The sequence below is a fragment of the Myotis myotis genome, unplaced genomic scaffold (genome assembly GCF_014108235.1).
Source record: "Myotis myotis isolate mMyoMyo1 unplaced genomic scaffold, mMyoMyo1.p scaffold_m19_p_2, whole genome shotgun sequence".
Taxonomy (NCBI): Eukaryota; Metazoa; Chordata; class Mammalia; order Chiroptera; family Vespertilionidae; genus Myotis; species Myotis myotis.
The window spans coordinates 82,524,491-82,539,746 of record NW_023416324.1 but is presented as its reverse complement, the minus strand read 5'-3'; the positions used below and the strand labels follow the sequence as shown (position 1 = coordinate 82,539,746).

Sequence of the window (15,256 nt, the reverse complement as noted above, 5' to 3'; positions counted from 1 at the left end):
TACACTATGGCAGAGATAAGATTGGAATAGGTTTATCTGACACCAAATCTAAGTCCAATTTTTCTTCTTAAAACTCCAAATCCTACTTCATCTTCATTCTGTGTCTTATTTCTTTGCTTTACTGATTATCACAAATATTTTCTGAACAAAATTATGTAAAGATGATTGGGCATAATTTGTGTATAAGATGCTTAAACAGATTTCACAGTAAAAAGCTAGAAGAATGTGCTTAAAAACAACTGAACAACCGAGCAACCAAATCACAAACAAGAGTACTGTGTTAAAACACTGAGAAATACAGTTGTATCGGGTTAAGGGGAGAAATGATAATGCAATGCACAAAAAAGCACTGACTCTTAATAATCAACAAAACTAGAAAGTTACTAGAATTTTAAGCCAAAAACAAGTCAAATATTTACTACGACCTTCCCACTTCATCAATGAGAAAACAGACCTAGAGTTCAAGGAATTTATCCAATAGAACACCACTTATTAATGACACACAGGGAAAAAACTCAGGTCTCTCTACTTATAGCACAGTATTCTTCCCACTAAAACCCATTACAAAATTATGATGTATTTTAGAACAAAAAGATATAAAGCCAAGGCTCTTAATAAGGATATAAATAGAATAAAAAGCAATCCTATTCATTAAGCAGAGTTTATAATTCTGATGTTCAGCAACGTCCAAACAGAGATGCTTTTAAAATGGTTTGCTAATCTTAATTTTTCTTAACAAATTCAGGAAAAGAACTCAGATCAATACTACAAAAATCAGCATTCATGAATACTCTGATAAAAAATGTGCCATACAAAGGTTTCAGTAATAGTGTGAACAACAAAATTGGGGGGGGTGGGGGGGGGACAAAAACATTTTAGATTAAAAAAAAGTTTCAAACTTCCCTATGACAAAACCTGCCATAAAGGTCAAGAAAAATAAACTTTATAGAACAAATATCTGCCACACATGTGAGAAAGGATCACTTCAAATATAAAAAATTCTCATAATACAGGTAGACAAAGATTACTAGTTCAATTACAATAAAAACACTTTGTTCAATTTTAAAAAATGCAAATAAAAACAAGTTGATTTTTTTTTTTGCACATCAGGTTAAGATTTAAGACTGAGAATACTCAAGTATTGATGAAGTTTGAGAAAATAAGCCCTCTCTTCCACTGTACACAGAAATGTAAACTGATCTTTTAAAAAGAAATTTTGGCAAAATCTATTAAAATTGACAAAGCAATTTCACTTGTAACAATTTAATCCTATAGAAAAACAAACATATGCAAGGATATGTGTCCTATAGCACTGTTTGTAATTGCAAATAAAAAACTAAAAAGAATGTCCATTTATAGGACATTGACCGAAACCCGGACTCCAATAATTATGATATGCCATTATTTTATGTCTAAGAAATAACACTGCCCATTAAATTCTGACAGACCACAGATCCTAAGATGCCACAATAAATGTTAAATTATAAAATTAAACAAAATAAGTAAAAAAATGTGTACACTGACAAAGATGCCCAATATATATTACTAAATGAAGAAAGCAAGCTATAGAATAGTACATAAACTATAACCCCATCTTTTCTGTAAACATTTATACAATGGACATACTGGTTAACATAAGTTTAGAAATAGATTTGAAAGGATATATACCCAAGGTAACACAGTCATCATATTTAAAGAGGCTGGCACATTTGTGTATTTCTAAACATTTCTATTATCTGCATACTAAAACTATATATCACTGTTGTAATCAGAAAGTGATATAATACTGAAAATTTGTTAAAGTCAGGTGGGCTCAATGAAAAGTAACTAAGCTTTAATATCATTTACTCGACCTTAAAACTAAAGAATTTGAGGAAAAGGAATTAAGGACATAGCATTTAACTGGTAAACTATAAATTTAAAAAATGTAATAGCCCTAGCTGGTTTGGCTCAGTGGATAGAGCATCGGCCTGCAGACTTAGGGGTCCCGGGTTCAATTCCAGTTAAGGGCACATGCCTGGGTTGCAGGCTCAATCCCCAGTAGGGGGCTTTGCAGGAAGCAGCCAGTCAATGATTCTCTCTCATCATTGATGTTTCTATCTCTCTCTCCTTCTTTCTTCCTCTCTGAAATCAATAAAAATATATTTTTAAAAAAATGTAATAGAAATCTTAAATTGCAAGATTATAGATTTCTAAAAGTAGAATATAACAATGCAATGGTTTTTGGTTTACTCAGAGTTGTACAGCATTGATGTACAGTTGTACATCATTATTATCAAATTTACATTTTCATCACTCCAAAAAAGTAACCCATACCCATCAGTCACTCCCCATTCCTCATCACTGTAACTCTGATGACCATTAATCTACTTTCTGATCCTAAAGATTTGCCTATTCTGGACATTTTGTATAAACAGAATTATACAATGTATGTCTTTTGTGACTGGCTTCTTTCATTTAGCATAACGTTTCGAGGTCCATCCATGTTGTAGTATGTATCTCAATTATGGATTTATGTAAAACAATGTTTCCCAGGAAACTGTTTCTCAAACAACAACAACAAAAAACAACAACACAACAACACAAAAATCACTCCTGCCCATGTAGAATTAGACAAAAGTGAGAATAATTTAAGTCTCTAATAAGATAATAGAAAAATAGATCTCCTCATTTCTATTGCCTTAGGAAAAAATAGATACTATTCAAAAGCTAAATATATACAATAAAATCATATTCTCTATAGCATAAGCTTTATTTCATTTAAAATATTTTTTCTATGAAAATAAAAGCAAATAATGTATCTATAAAAAGATTTCAAATCAGCCTAAGGAACTGGAAAGCTGGATTATTTTAAATGAGAAATGCTTCTATAACAAAAGAACTTTACTAAATCCCATACTGAATTAGTCAGTTTATAAATGGACATTTCTCAAACTGGTGAGGCAAACTGGGGAAGAAACATTATTCTGAAGTAGATCTAAGGTTTTCAAGTTGTATAAACACCCTGTGCTCCATGATAACTCTAATACAGTCTAGGTCAGTGATGGCGAACCTATGACACGCGTGTCAAAGGTCACACGCAAACTCATTTTTTTGGTTGATTTTTGTTAAATGGCATTTAAATATATAAAATAAATATCAAAAATATAAGTCTTTGTTTTACTATGGCTGCAAATATCAAAAAATTTCTATATGTGACACAACACCAGAGTTAAGTTAGGGTTTTTCAAAATGCTGGCACACCGAGCTCAAAAGGTTCTCCATCACTGGTCTAGGTAAACTTTTTGTTCTGTAAATATACATACTCTCTACCAGGATTTAATGCTACAACTAAAGAGTGACACATCACAGGTACAAAACACATACAAATACTTGTTTGGTGGTCTCTTTAAGGGAAGACTTTTTCCTCCCTTTTTAAAGTAGAAGAATGGTATGTTGCATGTGTAAGTCCCAGAAGATCTCAGTCATAAAAATAAAGAACTCTCCAAACCACAATCACCATAATCACCACTTTACTCACTGTTACAAACTGAGTATCACCACTGGTTAATTATAGACAAGGCAAAACATAACTGGGGATTCTAAAGTGGGACAAAAAAATAGTTAGAAGGTAAGAAAAACATGTCCACAACCAGCTAAGCCTTTTCCAAATAAATGATCACCATCTACCAAGAAACAAAGAATCTGCTCACTCTGACAAGTTGATTTTATTTTAGTGCCACGAAAAGAGAGAAAAAAAATCCATCCGGTAAGTCCTTTAACCAATTCCAAATGAAACTTACAAAACGCTTGCAATGGTTCTGAACATCAACCTACCTACCACGATCCACACCTATGCTCAACCACCCTTCCCTCCTACCCCCTTCACCAAAGATGCTCTTCTTTTTTAATCCTTGTAGGGAGGACAAGCTTAGGGGGGTGGGGAGGGGGAGGAGAAGAGGAGAGGGGAAGAGGGGAAGGGGGGAAGGGTGGACAGGGGGACGGGGGGGTGGGGGGGGGGGAGAGGGGGGAGAGAGAGGGATCAAACCAGCAAACATTTGGTATATGGGACGACACTCCAACCAACTAAGCTACCCAGACGGGGCCTCAGGTCCAAAATCTTGAAGTTAGATACTGATTCTCATATTTTCACATCTAATTCATCAAAAAATTCTCTTGGTTTACAGTGGATTTTTAAAAAAATACTTATTTTTTATTCATACTCTTGAGTCCATCTGGAACTTACTGTGGTATAAATATAAAACAAAATCCTAAGATTATATATATTTTTAACATAAACACTTGTTCCACCACTACTTATTAAATAATGCTTCTTGGTGGGTAATTTTGGTCTGTAGACTCTGAATTTTCTTGGGTTAGCGAAGTTTTTTCTATAGCTTTGATTTCTTCTGTTTTTCTAGGATTTTCTTGAGGGATATTAATAATCTATACCTTAGATGTCTTTTCTCTGCCTCTGAGTATCCTGTCATCTCAAAACACCCCTGAAACTGGAATGTGTCTTATAATCAATGGCACCCTACATCTGGCCAGGCAGCTGTTATGATGCAACTGTCACTGCCGGCACAGGTGTGAATTGTTAAAAAATGAGCTCTCAAAAAAAATCTGGGACTTGATTATTTTTCCTGATGAAACAGGAAAACTGCTACCCTAGGACATTTTAGTCAATAAGCCAACTAAGAAAAGAATACAAGAGTCCTGGCTACTGTCAGAAAACCTGTGGTTAATACTTTCTGGCAATATTAAGAAAGTGACAGCAACAAAACCTGTACAATGCAATCAGGAGCTTAGAAGAAAATACCAGACATAATGGAGAACTCTTAAGAAATGTTCTTGATGGCATAGAGGACAACGTCATGTATAAAACCACAGACATCAACATTAAAAAAGTGTTAAGAACTTGGACTCTGAACATAAGAAGTTTGGGAAACACTTTAGTCAATTTATATTGCTACTAGAGGCCCAGTGCACAAAAATTTGTGCACTCGAGGGGAAGGGGGGAGCCCCTCAGCCCGGCCTGTGCCCTCTCGCAGTCTGGGACCCCTCGGGAGATAACGACTTGCTGGCTTAGGCCTGCTCCCGGGTGGCAGAGGGCAGGCCCAATCCCTAGGTGCAGCCCCTGGTCGGGCTCAGAGCAGGGCCGATTGCGGAGTTGGGGTGCCGCCCGTCATGCACAGAGCAGGGCGGATCGGGAGGTTGCGATGCCACCCTCAGTCACGCTCAGGGTAGGGTTGATTGGGGGTTGGGGCACCGCCCCGTCACACTCAAGGCAGGGTCGATGGGGAGATTGCAGCGCCACCCCGTCACATACAGAGCAGGGCCAATCAGGGGGTTGGGGCGCTGCCCCCTGTCACGCACAGAGCAGGGCCCATCAGGGGGGCTGGGGCTCCATACCCTGTGACGCACAGAGCAGGGTCGATCAGGGGTTTGGGGAGCTCCCCCGTCACGCACAGAGCAGGGCCGATCAGGGGGTGGGGGAACTCCCTCCTCTCACTCACAGAGTAAGGCCCATAGGGGAGTTGGGGCACCGCCCCGTCACACAAAGAGCAGGGCGGATCAGGAGGTTGGGGTGCTGCACCCTGTCACACTCAGGGCAGGGCCGATGGGGAGGTTATGGCTCTACCCTGTCACACACAGAGCAGGGCCCATGGGGGGGGGCGGGGGGGTGTTGGGGCACCGCACACTGTCACACACAGAGCAGGCCTGATCAGGGGGTTGGGCTGCACCCTATCACACACAGAGCCGCAGGGCGATCAGGGGGTTGGGGAGCTCCCCCGTACCAGGCACAGAGCAGGGCTGATCAGGGGGTTGGGGCACCTTCCCCTGTCAAGAACAGAGCAGGGCTGATAGAGAGGTTGTGGCCCCACCCCCTGTCACACACAGAGCCGCAGGGCGATCAGGGGATTTGGGCGCTGTCCCCTGTCACGCTGATCCTGGTGCCGGGAGGCCTCGCGGCTCCGCTGATCCCGGTGCTGGGAGGCATATTACCCTTTTACTATATAGGATAGAGGCCTGGTGCACGGGTGGGGGCCGGCTGGTTTGCCCTGAAGGGTGTCCTGGATCAGGGTGGGGGTCCCCACTGGGGTGCCTGGCCAGCCTGGGTGAGGGGATGATGGCTGTTTGCAACTGGTCACACACCCTTCAGGGTGGGGTTCCCCACTGGGGTGCCTGGCCAGTCTGGGTGAGGGGCTGAGGGCTGTTTTCAGGCTGGCGGGTGACGGAAGCTCCCAACTGCTTCTTTTTTCCTTTTATTTTTTTTATTCTGGGCCAGCTTTAGGTCTGAGGCTCCAGCTCTTAGTCCTCCACTGCTGAAAGCAGGTATCTGGTTTGTTTCGGTTCTATAATCGAAACAATGTATAACTCCAGCTCTGAGATCCCGGCTCGCTGAAAGCAGGTTTCTGGGGTTTTGTTTAGCTTCTATATTTGTTACAATGTTTCTTAAACTGCAGGCTCATAGGCCGGCAAGGCAGGTGGGGAACGCTGGAGTCCTCCGTCACTGAAGCAAGCAAGCCTCATGTTAGTTTCAAGCTGCCTGGCTGCCAGCCGCCATCATGGCTGGCAGTTAATTTGCATATCACCCTGATTAGCCAATAGGAAGGGTAGCGGTCCTACACTAATTACCATGTTTCTCTTTTATTAGATATGATGATTTCATCATCTTTAGGCATACAAGTAATATTGATTAAAAATATATTAAGTACCCTCAAAGATCAATGGGTAAATGTAAAATAAAAATTCTAAGTGATAAGAGAGCATATATATATGTATATGTATGTATGTATGTGTGTGTGTGTGTGTGTGTGTGTATATAAATAAAAGCCCAGCAACTGGAATGGTGTGTGTGTGTGTGTGTGTGTGTGTGTGTGTGTGTGTGTGTATAAATAAAAGCCCAGCAACTGGAATGGTGGAACGACCAGGCACTATGACATGCACTACAGTGGCCAACTGGCCCGATCTGAACCCCGATCGCCCCCCCCCCCCCTCCTGCAGCCCCTTCCCCCAGCCACGGCCAGCCAACTGCCTTTGGCCCCGTTCCCTGGCCCACTCCATCCCCAATTGCATCCTGATTGGGGGCAGGGTGAGCCGGACCACACCCATGTAAGAATTTGTGCACCAGGCCTCTAGTTGAATTATAGTTTGCTAGTTTTCCCCTCCTAGTGTTATATGTTATACATATATTACAACTAGAGGCCCGGTGCACAGATTCATGCACTGGTGGGGTCCCTCGGCCTGGCCTGTGAGGACTGGGCTGAAACCAGCAGTCCAACATCCCCTGAGGGGTCCCAGATTATGAGAGGGTGCAGGCCAGGCTGAGGGACTCCACTGGTGCATGGATCTGTGCACCAGGACTCTAGTATGCATATAATATCTTTGGTTAAGCTCTTCCCACCCTCCCCACTTCCCTCTGAGATTCATCAGTCTGTTCCATGCTTCCATGCCTGTGCGTTGAGCGTCTGCCCCCTGGTGGTCAGTGTGCCTCATAGCTACTGGTCAAACGGCCACTTAGGCTTTTATATATATATATACTAGAGGCCCAGTGCACAAAAATTTGTGCACTCGGGGGAAGGGGGGGTCCCCTCAGCCTGGCCTGTGTCCTCTCGCAGTCTGGGATCCCTCGGGAGATAACGACCTGCTGGCTTAGGCCTGCTCCTGGGTGGCAGAGGGCATACCCAATCCCTAGGTGCAGCCCCTGGTCGGGCTCAGAGGAGGGACGACTGGGGAGTTGGGGCGCCTTCCCCTGTCATGCACAGAGCAGGGCAGATTGGGAGGTTGCGATGCCACCCTCAGTCACACTCAGGGTAGGGCCCATCAGGGGGGTTGGGGCTCCGTACCCTGTCATGCACAGAGCAGGGCCCATCAGGGGGGTTGGGGCTCCGTACCCTGTCATGCACTGAGCAGGGTCACTCAGGGGTTTGGGGAGCTCCACCCTGTCATGCACAGAGCAGGGCCGATCAGGGGGTTGAGGAGCTCCCCCCTGTCACTCACAGAGTAGGGCCGATAGGGGAGTTGGGGCACCTCCCCCTGTCACATTGAGGGCAGGGCGGATCAGGGGGTTGGGGCACCGCCCTCTATCACCCACAGAGCAGGGCCGATCAGGGGGTTGGGGCACCGCCACTGTCACATTCAGGGCAGGGCAGATGGGGTGGTTATGACTCTACCCCATCACACACAGAGCAGGGCCCGTGGGGGGTGGGGGAGTTGGGACGCCGCCCTCTATCACCCACAGAGCAGGGCCAATCAGGTGGTTGGGGCGCTGCCACTCTCATACTCAGGGCAGGGCCAATGGGGAGGTTATGGCTCTACCCCGTCACACACAGAGCAGGGCCCGTGTGGGGCAGGGGTATTGGGGCGCCTCACCCTGTCACACACAGAGCAGGGCCGATCAGGGGGTTGAGGCGCCGCACCCTGTCACACACAGAGTCGCAGGGCGATCAGAGGTTTTGGGCGCTGCCCCCTGTCACACTGATCCCGGTGCCAGGAGGCCTCTCGGCTCTGCTGATCCCGGTGCTGGGAGGCATATTACCCTTTTACTATATAGGATAGAGGCCTGGTGCATGGGTGGGGCTGGGTGGTTTGCCCTGAAGGGTGTCCTGGATCAGGGTGGGGGTCCCCACTGGGGTGCCTGGCAGCCTGGATGAGGGGATGATGGCTGTTTGCAGCTGGTCACACACCCTTCAGGGTGGGGGTCCCTACTGGGGTGCCTGGCCAGCCTCGATGAGGGGATGATGGCTGTTTGCAGCTGGTCACACACCCTTCAGGGTGGGGGTCCCCACTGGGGTGCCTGGCCAGTCTGGGTGAGGGGCTGAGGGCTGTTTTCAGGCTGGGACTGAAGCTCCCAACTGCTCCTTTTTTTCTTTTTCTTTTTTTATTGTGGGCCGGCTTTAGCCTGGCTCCAGCTCTGAGGCTTCCACTGCTGAAAGAAGGTATCTGGTTTGTTTCGGTTCTATAATCGAAACTCTGTATCAACTCCAGCTCTGAGATCCCAGCTCGCTGAAAGCTGGTTTCTGGGATTTTGTTTAGCTTCTATATTTGTGACAATGTTTCTTAAACTGCAGGCTCATAGGCCGGCAAGGCAGGCGGGGAACATTGGCTTCCTCCGTCACTGAAGCAAGCAAGCCTCATGTTAGTTTCAAGCTCCCTGGCTGCCGGCCGCCATCTTGGCTGGCAGTTAATTTGCATATCGCCCTGATTAGCCAATGGGAAGGGTAGTGGTCGTACGCCAATTACCATGTTTCTCTTTTATTAGATAGGATAATATATACTAGAGGCCCAGTGCACAAAATTTGTGCACTGGGGGGGGGAGGGTGTTCCTCAGCCTGGTTTGCAGCCTTTCCAATTCGGGACCCCTTGGGGGATGTCTGCCGATTTAGGCCGGATCCCGCTATACTGGCAGTCAGACATCCCTCTCGAAATCCGGGACTGCTGACTCCTGACTGATCACCTGCCTGCCTGATCGCCCCTAACCCCTCTGCCTGCCTGATCACCCCTAATTGCTCCTGCCTGACTGATCGCCCCTAACTGCTCTCCCCTGCTGGCCTGATTGTCCCGAACTCTGCCTCGGCCCCAGCCACCGTGGTTTTGTACGGAAGGACATCCGGAAGACATCTGGTCTAATTAGCATGTTATGTTTTTATTAGTATAGACCAGCCGTGGGCAAACTACGGCCCGCGGGCCGGATCCGGCCTGTTCGGCTGTTCTATCCGGCCAGCGGAGCCGAAAGAGCGGAGGGTTCTCTTGCTCTCCTCTCCGCTCCTTCACCAGCAGCAGTGTTAACATGGCAACGTCGGGAAACATAGCCGCAGCTCCTTCTTCTGAGTCCAGTTTAAGAACCCCTTGTGGCCCTCGAGTCAAAAAGTTTGCCCACCCCTGGTATAGACAGAGCCTTAGATTTGGTAAATAAGGTATCTAGAATCACACTTTTTACACCTCACCTGAATTTCTGTAATAGCCCTGCTCAAGTCTGTTTGTCTCTACCCTTACTCTCCCCCCTCCCTTCCCCAGCCTAATTTTTCCATCCAGCTGCCAGTGGTCCTTTGAAAACTAAAGTTGTACCATGATAACTAAAAAACTCTGCAATGTCTCTGTATTTCACTCAAAGTAAATGCTGAAGTCCTTACAATGGCCCTCAAGGTCCAGATGATCTAGCCAACCCCCACACCCATCATTATCTCTGACTCATCTCCTACTACTCTCTGCCTTTCTCATGTCTCTCTACCTCACTTCATGCTATTCTTCAAACATACCAGACATGCTCCTGCTTTAGTACCATACCCCTAACTGTTCCCTTTGCCTGGAACATTCTTGATCTATATATCCATTTAGTTATCTCCCTTACTTCTTCAAAAGCCTCTGCTCAAATATTACCTTGACCAAAGGTGAGCAAATTGTAAATCCTGTGTTCTGTTTGGTATTCCCACACTCTCTTTATTCTCTTTATTTGAAAAGTGCTTAAAACCTTTTAAAATATTATAATTTACTTATTTTTAATGTATTGTTTATTCTCTAACTACTCCAGCTTGAGTTTTCTAAAAGGACAGAGACCTTACTATTTTCTTGACGGATATATCACAGAACCTGCCACACAGTATGCGTGCAATACACACTAAATTAAAAAATGACTAGAATTGCTGTACAAGCACTTGCTAAAAAGTCCAATACCAAATAAACATATTTAAAATAAACACAATGACATTAAAAAGTATATTTTAATAATAAATTCTGATTTATTTTTTAGCTACAATGAAGTTCCCTTGTGCAATGGTGTGCAGTGAAATTTGGAGCTTAATTTCTGAAGATCCACACCAATGGTGACTAGAGAAATATCTCTAGTCTATGCACAGCATATAAATTGAATGTCAATAAGAATGCATTCTAAACAAGTTTAGTACTAGTTTTATACTTTAATTAAAAATGCAAAACTGATTTTTTTAAAAACAACAACAACACAAGTCTTACCGGTAGGTCAGTGAAAGCAATACCTGAAGGGAAAAAAAAGGTGGCATTAGAAGCTGTTTTGCAAAGGCAGACTATGGTGACAAGCTAAATTTCTAATTAAAATGAAGAAAAAAGAATGGCAAAGGCAGAGAAGAAAAAAAAATTAAAAACCCAAATATAAAATAATGAGTGATTTTTTCTTAATAACACTAACAGGTCTGACTGAATGCTGACCCTTTTTCAAGATCACACACCAATTTTATTTTGGGGGTACTGCTGTTGACTCCAGGATTTCTGAAATGATTTTAGATATGTCTTCAAAGCTATGTTAGACATCATGTAAGAAAATCAGTTGTAAAATAATCATTTGAATTTCGACCAATATCCACGGTGCTTTATCCAACCTTATCATTTAATCTTCCTCACTTAGATTTAGCTTTTAAATAATTTTGGAAGGGAAAGATTTTATGTTGCACTAAAAAGGTAAACAATGTAAAATTCAGTCTGTTTGTTCTTTAAAAAAATAAATTTTCTTATAAAAGAATATTCTTGAATAACCTTTGACTACTCTGAAAAAAAATTCCTCCTTCAAAGGATAAAGATGTAAACAGTTGAGAATTTCTCTTGAATGTCCTCTGACAGCAGTTTCAAGTCATGCTTCAAATACACTTGAATAATGATAATATTGGAGTAAGTCTCCTAGCATCCCAAAGTGGTTATTTAATAATCTCCCTTAAAATATTAAAATATATTATTTAGCTGAAAATAATAAACCAAACGTTCCTATAGCACTTTATTCATATGTTTAAAAAGACTTGAGTTCTAGAATAATGGCAAGGGGTGATGTTGGTGAATGGGTTAATATCAAACCTTCCAGTCTAAACACACATTAAAACAAATTGGAAGACCACACCAGCACTACCCCTACAGTGCTGATCACCACAGAAAAAGTGAGGGCATTTCTGTTAAATTACCTTCCCACTTGAGATTCTTTAACTATATAATTGTACTGTACCATCAGAAAACTGACTCTATCCATGAAAGTACTAAAGTTAAAAGATAAACTGACCATAAATCTTTACTATATATGCTTTAAAATAAATGTGTATAAATAGTGCTTTGTAGTGAAAGTCTTTTTTGAAACTAGTAAATTAATGCCCTGCCACTCTGGTGAAATAATCTGATTACTTTTAGCTTCATTCATAGAAAAGCAAAGTGACTGTGGGCCAAACAACTATGAAAATTTATTCTAAAAATTTCAGAAAACTTTTACAGAAAACAATAAAGAATAAATATTTCAATAAAATGTTACCAAACATAATTGCCATTTTCATAAAAGCCTAATCAATTATTTTCCTCAAACATGTCTATTTACAAAACTGCCAAATTTATATTCCCTTAGTAAAAAATTCCTTTTTGCTATTAATTACTCAAATCGCTCTTTACTAAACACTCTCATGAAAACTCCAACTTAATTTCATAGGTTAACACTTTTGACCACTGCCAAATATAGCTATCTAAGCCTATAAATAGTGAGACCACAAAAAGATGCCAGTTTAATAAGTTGGTATAATTATTTAAATACACAAAAAGCAAGTTTTTTATATCTCTAACTTCCTGATTTGTCAAGATGCTTTTTGAAAAGTGATCTTCAATTGATGAATGATACTCATTAAAACTAAGTAAAAAAATTTCAAATTACGTTAACCTAAAAATTGAAATGTTTCTCCTTTGTTTCTCAAATAAAAGCCTTTCCATTTCTCCTTTTATAGTAAATACATATTTTAAAAACCTTCATGAGACAGAAATTAAAGATGTATCAGCTTTTGGGTAAAACTTATCCACTTTGGGAAGTACTACAAGGAACAGTAACTAAATAATATTTTATCTTCTAAATGTTAGACTCTGGACCAGAGGTAAGCACAATTCTCCTATAAAGAGCCAGAGAGTAAATATTTCCTTCTCCTTAAGCCATATGGCCTCTGTTACAACTACTCAATTCTGCCACCGTAGCAGGAAGGCAGCCATACACAGTGCATAAAAATGGATGTGGCTGCATTCCAGTAAACTTTAGAAAAAACAGACAGGAGACAGATTTGGCACATCTAAAGAAATTTGGTTCTAAAGAAATAACTATGCTCACCAATGTTTCACCACTGCATCCCTGGCACCTAGCCTAGAGTGTGGCAAACAATGATGCCAAACATTTACTGAGCACTCACTTTGTATCAGGCAATCAGTTAAGAATTGTACATGCATCATTTTAGTTTAGTCTAACAACCTTAAAAAGGTAGGCATCATAGTGAAACTATTTTACAAACTGAGGTACAGAAATGTGTTAAATAACTTGCATAAGGTCACATGGCCTAAACCAGGAGACAAAATCGGGCAACTAAAGAAACCATATTAACCACTATATACTGCCTCTCTATGTGCTTAATAAATATTTATTAATTTATAAATAATGTCAAATGTCTCAAATTTACTTTAAAAAATTGAATGTAATTCCATCATTATGTACCCTTTAAAAAAAATCTCACATTTTAAAAAGTTTTCTTATTCAGAAGATTTAAATATCTGTAAAAATCTAACAGAAAAAAAAACAAAATCACCTCTTCTCATATTTCAAAATAAAATTTCTCTGGAATAAAGTTTTAAAAAACTGTAAAAGACTGATTTTAATTTTAAAATATGCCTTTTGCATATCTGAACCCAAAGTCATACCTAAGAGAGGATTTCTCCTGGTTTAAGATATTCAATATCTTTAGCAGCCAAGACACCTAAGACTACCCCAGTTAACTGCTTTGATAAGTCAAAGCCAGAATAGTAACAACGAATAAATTGAAGGGGCTGTATCTTTATAGAAACCAGTTAGCTATAACAATCAAATTACAAATACACAACAAATTTGCATGGCATCCTTAACATTCTTACACTGGTAAGAATACTTAACCCTTGAACAAAGCAGGGGCTTAGGACACTGACCCTTGTGCAGTTAAAAATCCACATATAATTTCTGAATCTCCACAAATGCTTAACTACTAATAGCCTACTGTTGACCACTACTCTTACCAATAAATAGTTAACACATAATTTGTACATCATATGTATTATATCCTGTATTCTTACAATAAAACTAGAGAAAAGAAAATGTTACGAAAATCATAAAGAAGATAAAATACAGTTACAGTATTGTATGTATTTACTGAAAAAAATCCACATACAAGTGGATTAAAACCTGTTCTATGATGAACTGTGTATAAGGATCTTTTGTGGACTTGAGACAATCTTTAAGTCAGATAACACAGGACTTCAGAATCAATATTAATAATCAGAAGGAAGCATTTTAAGCCAAATATAAATATAAAGACACTCACTTTATATTAAGAATATGTTGAGACACTAATAAAAAATAACTATTACCAATACACTTAGAAATTTAGAATTTTTCTCTGAAATGACGGAAAGAATAGTTTTTGTATTAAAGAATATATATTACGTGTCTAAACATACCATTTGCAATCTAATTTTTAAATACTGTTTATAAGTAAACTAGAGGCCCGGTGCACGAAATTCATGCATGGGGGCAGGGGGGAAGGTGTGTGTGTCGCTCAACTAAGCTGTACCCTCTCCAATCTGGGACCCCTCGAGGGATGTCCGACTGCCCGTTTAGGCCTGATCCAGGACTGCTGGCTCCCAACCGCTCACCTGCCTGGCTTCCCGATTGCCCCTAACTGCTTCTGCCTGCCAGCTTGATCACCCCCTAACCCAGGGGTCCTCAAACTTTTTAAACAGGAGGCCAGTTCACTGTCCCTCAGACCGTTGGAGGGCTGGACTATAGTTTAAGAAAAAAACTATGAACAAATTCCTATGCACACTGCACATATCTTATTTTGAAGTAAAAAAACAAAACGGGAACAAATATTTGTATTTGCATGTGGCCCGCGGGCCGTAGTTTGAGGACCCCTGCCCTAACCATTCCCCTGCAGGCCCAATCACCCCCAACTGCCCTCTTCTGTCAGCCCGGTCACCCCTAACTGCCCTCCCCTGCAGGCCTGATCACCCCCCCCAACTGCCTTCCCTTTCAGGCCTGGTGCCCCCCAGCTGCTCTCCCCTGCAGGACATCTTTGACCACATGAGGACAGTCATCTTGTGTGTTGGAATGATGGTCAATTTGCATATTGCCTCTATTATATAGGATTGAAATTTCTGCCTTCTGGGGTTACTCAGTTTTTGACTCCTTTCACTTTATCTCATCAGAAATAATTTGCTATGAATCAAGGCTATTTCAAACAGTAAAAGTACTGTGAAACCTTTATATTTT

The 15,256-nt window shown here is 41.7% G+C and overlaps 1 protein-coding gene across 3 annotated transcripts in view; it reads right to left on the bottom strand.

Annotated features, from left to right (window-relative positions):
- The window catches only part of RANBP9 (RAN binding protein 9), a 104,991-nt gene that overhangs the window by 27,771 nt on the left and 61,964 nt on the right, over positions 1 to 15,256 (bottom strand). For all 3 annotated transcript variants that reach the window (XM_036349935.1, XM_036349934.1, XM_036349933.1), the window contains exon 5: positions 10,954 to 10,976. In XM_036349935.1, coding sequence (XP_036205828.1) covers positions 10,954 to 10,976 — 23 coding nt within the window. The remainder of the gene's footprint in view (positions 1 to 10,953; positions 10,977 to 15,256) is intronic.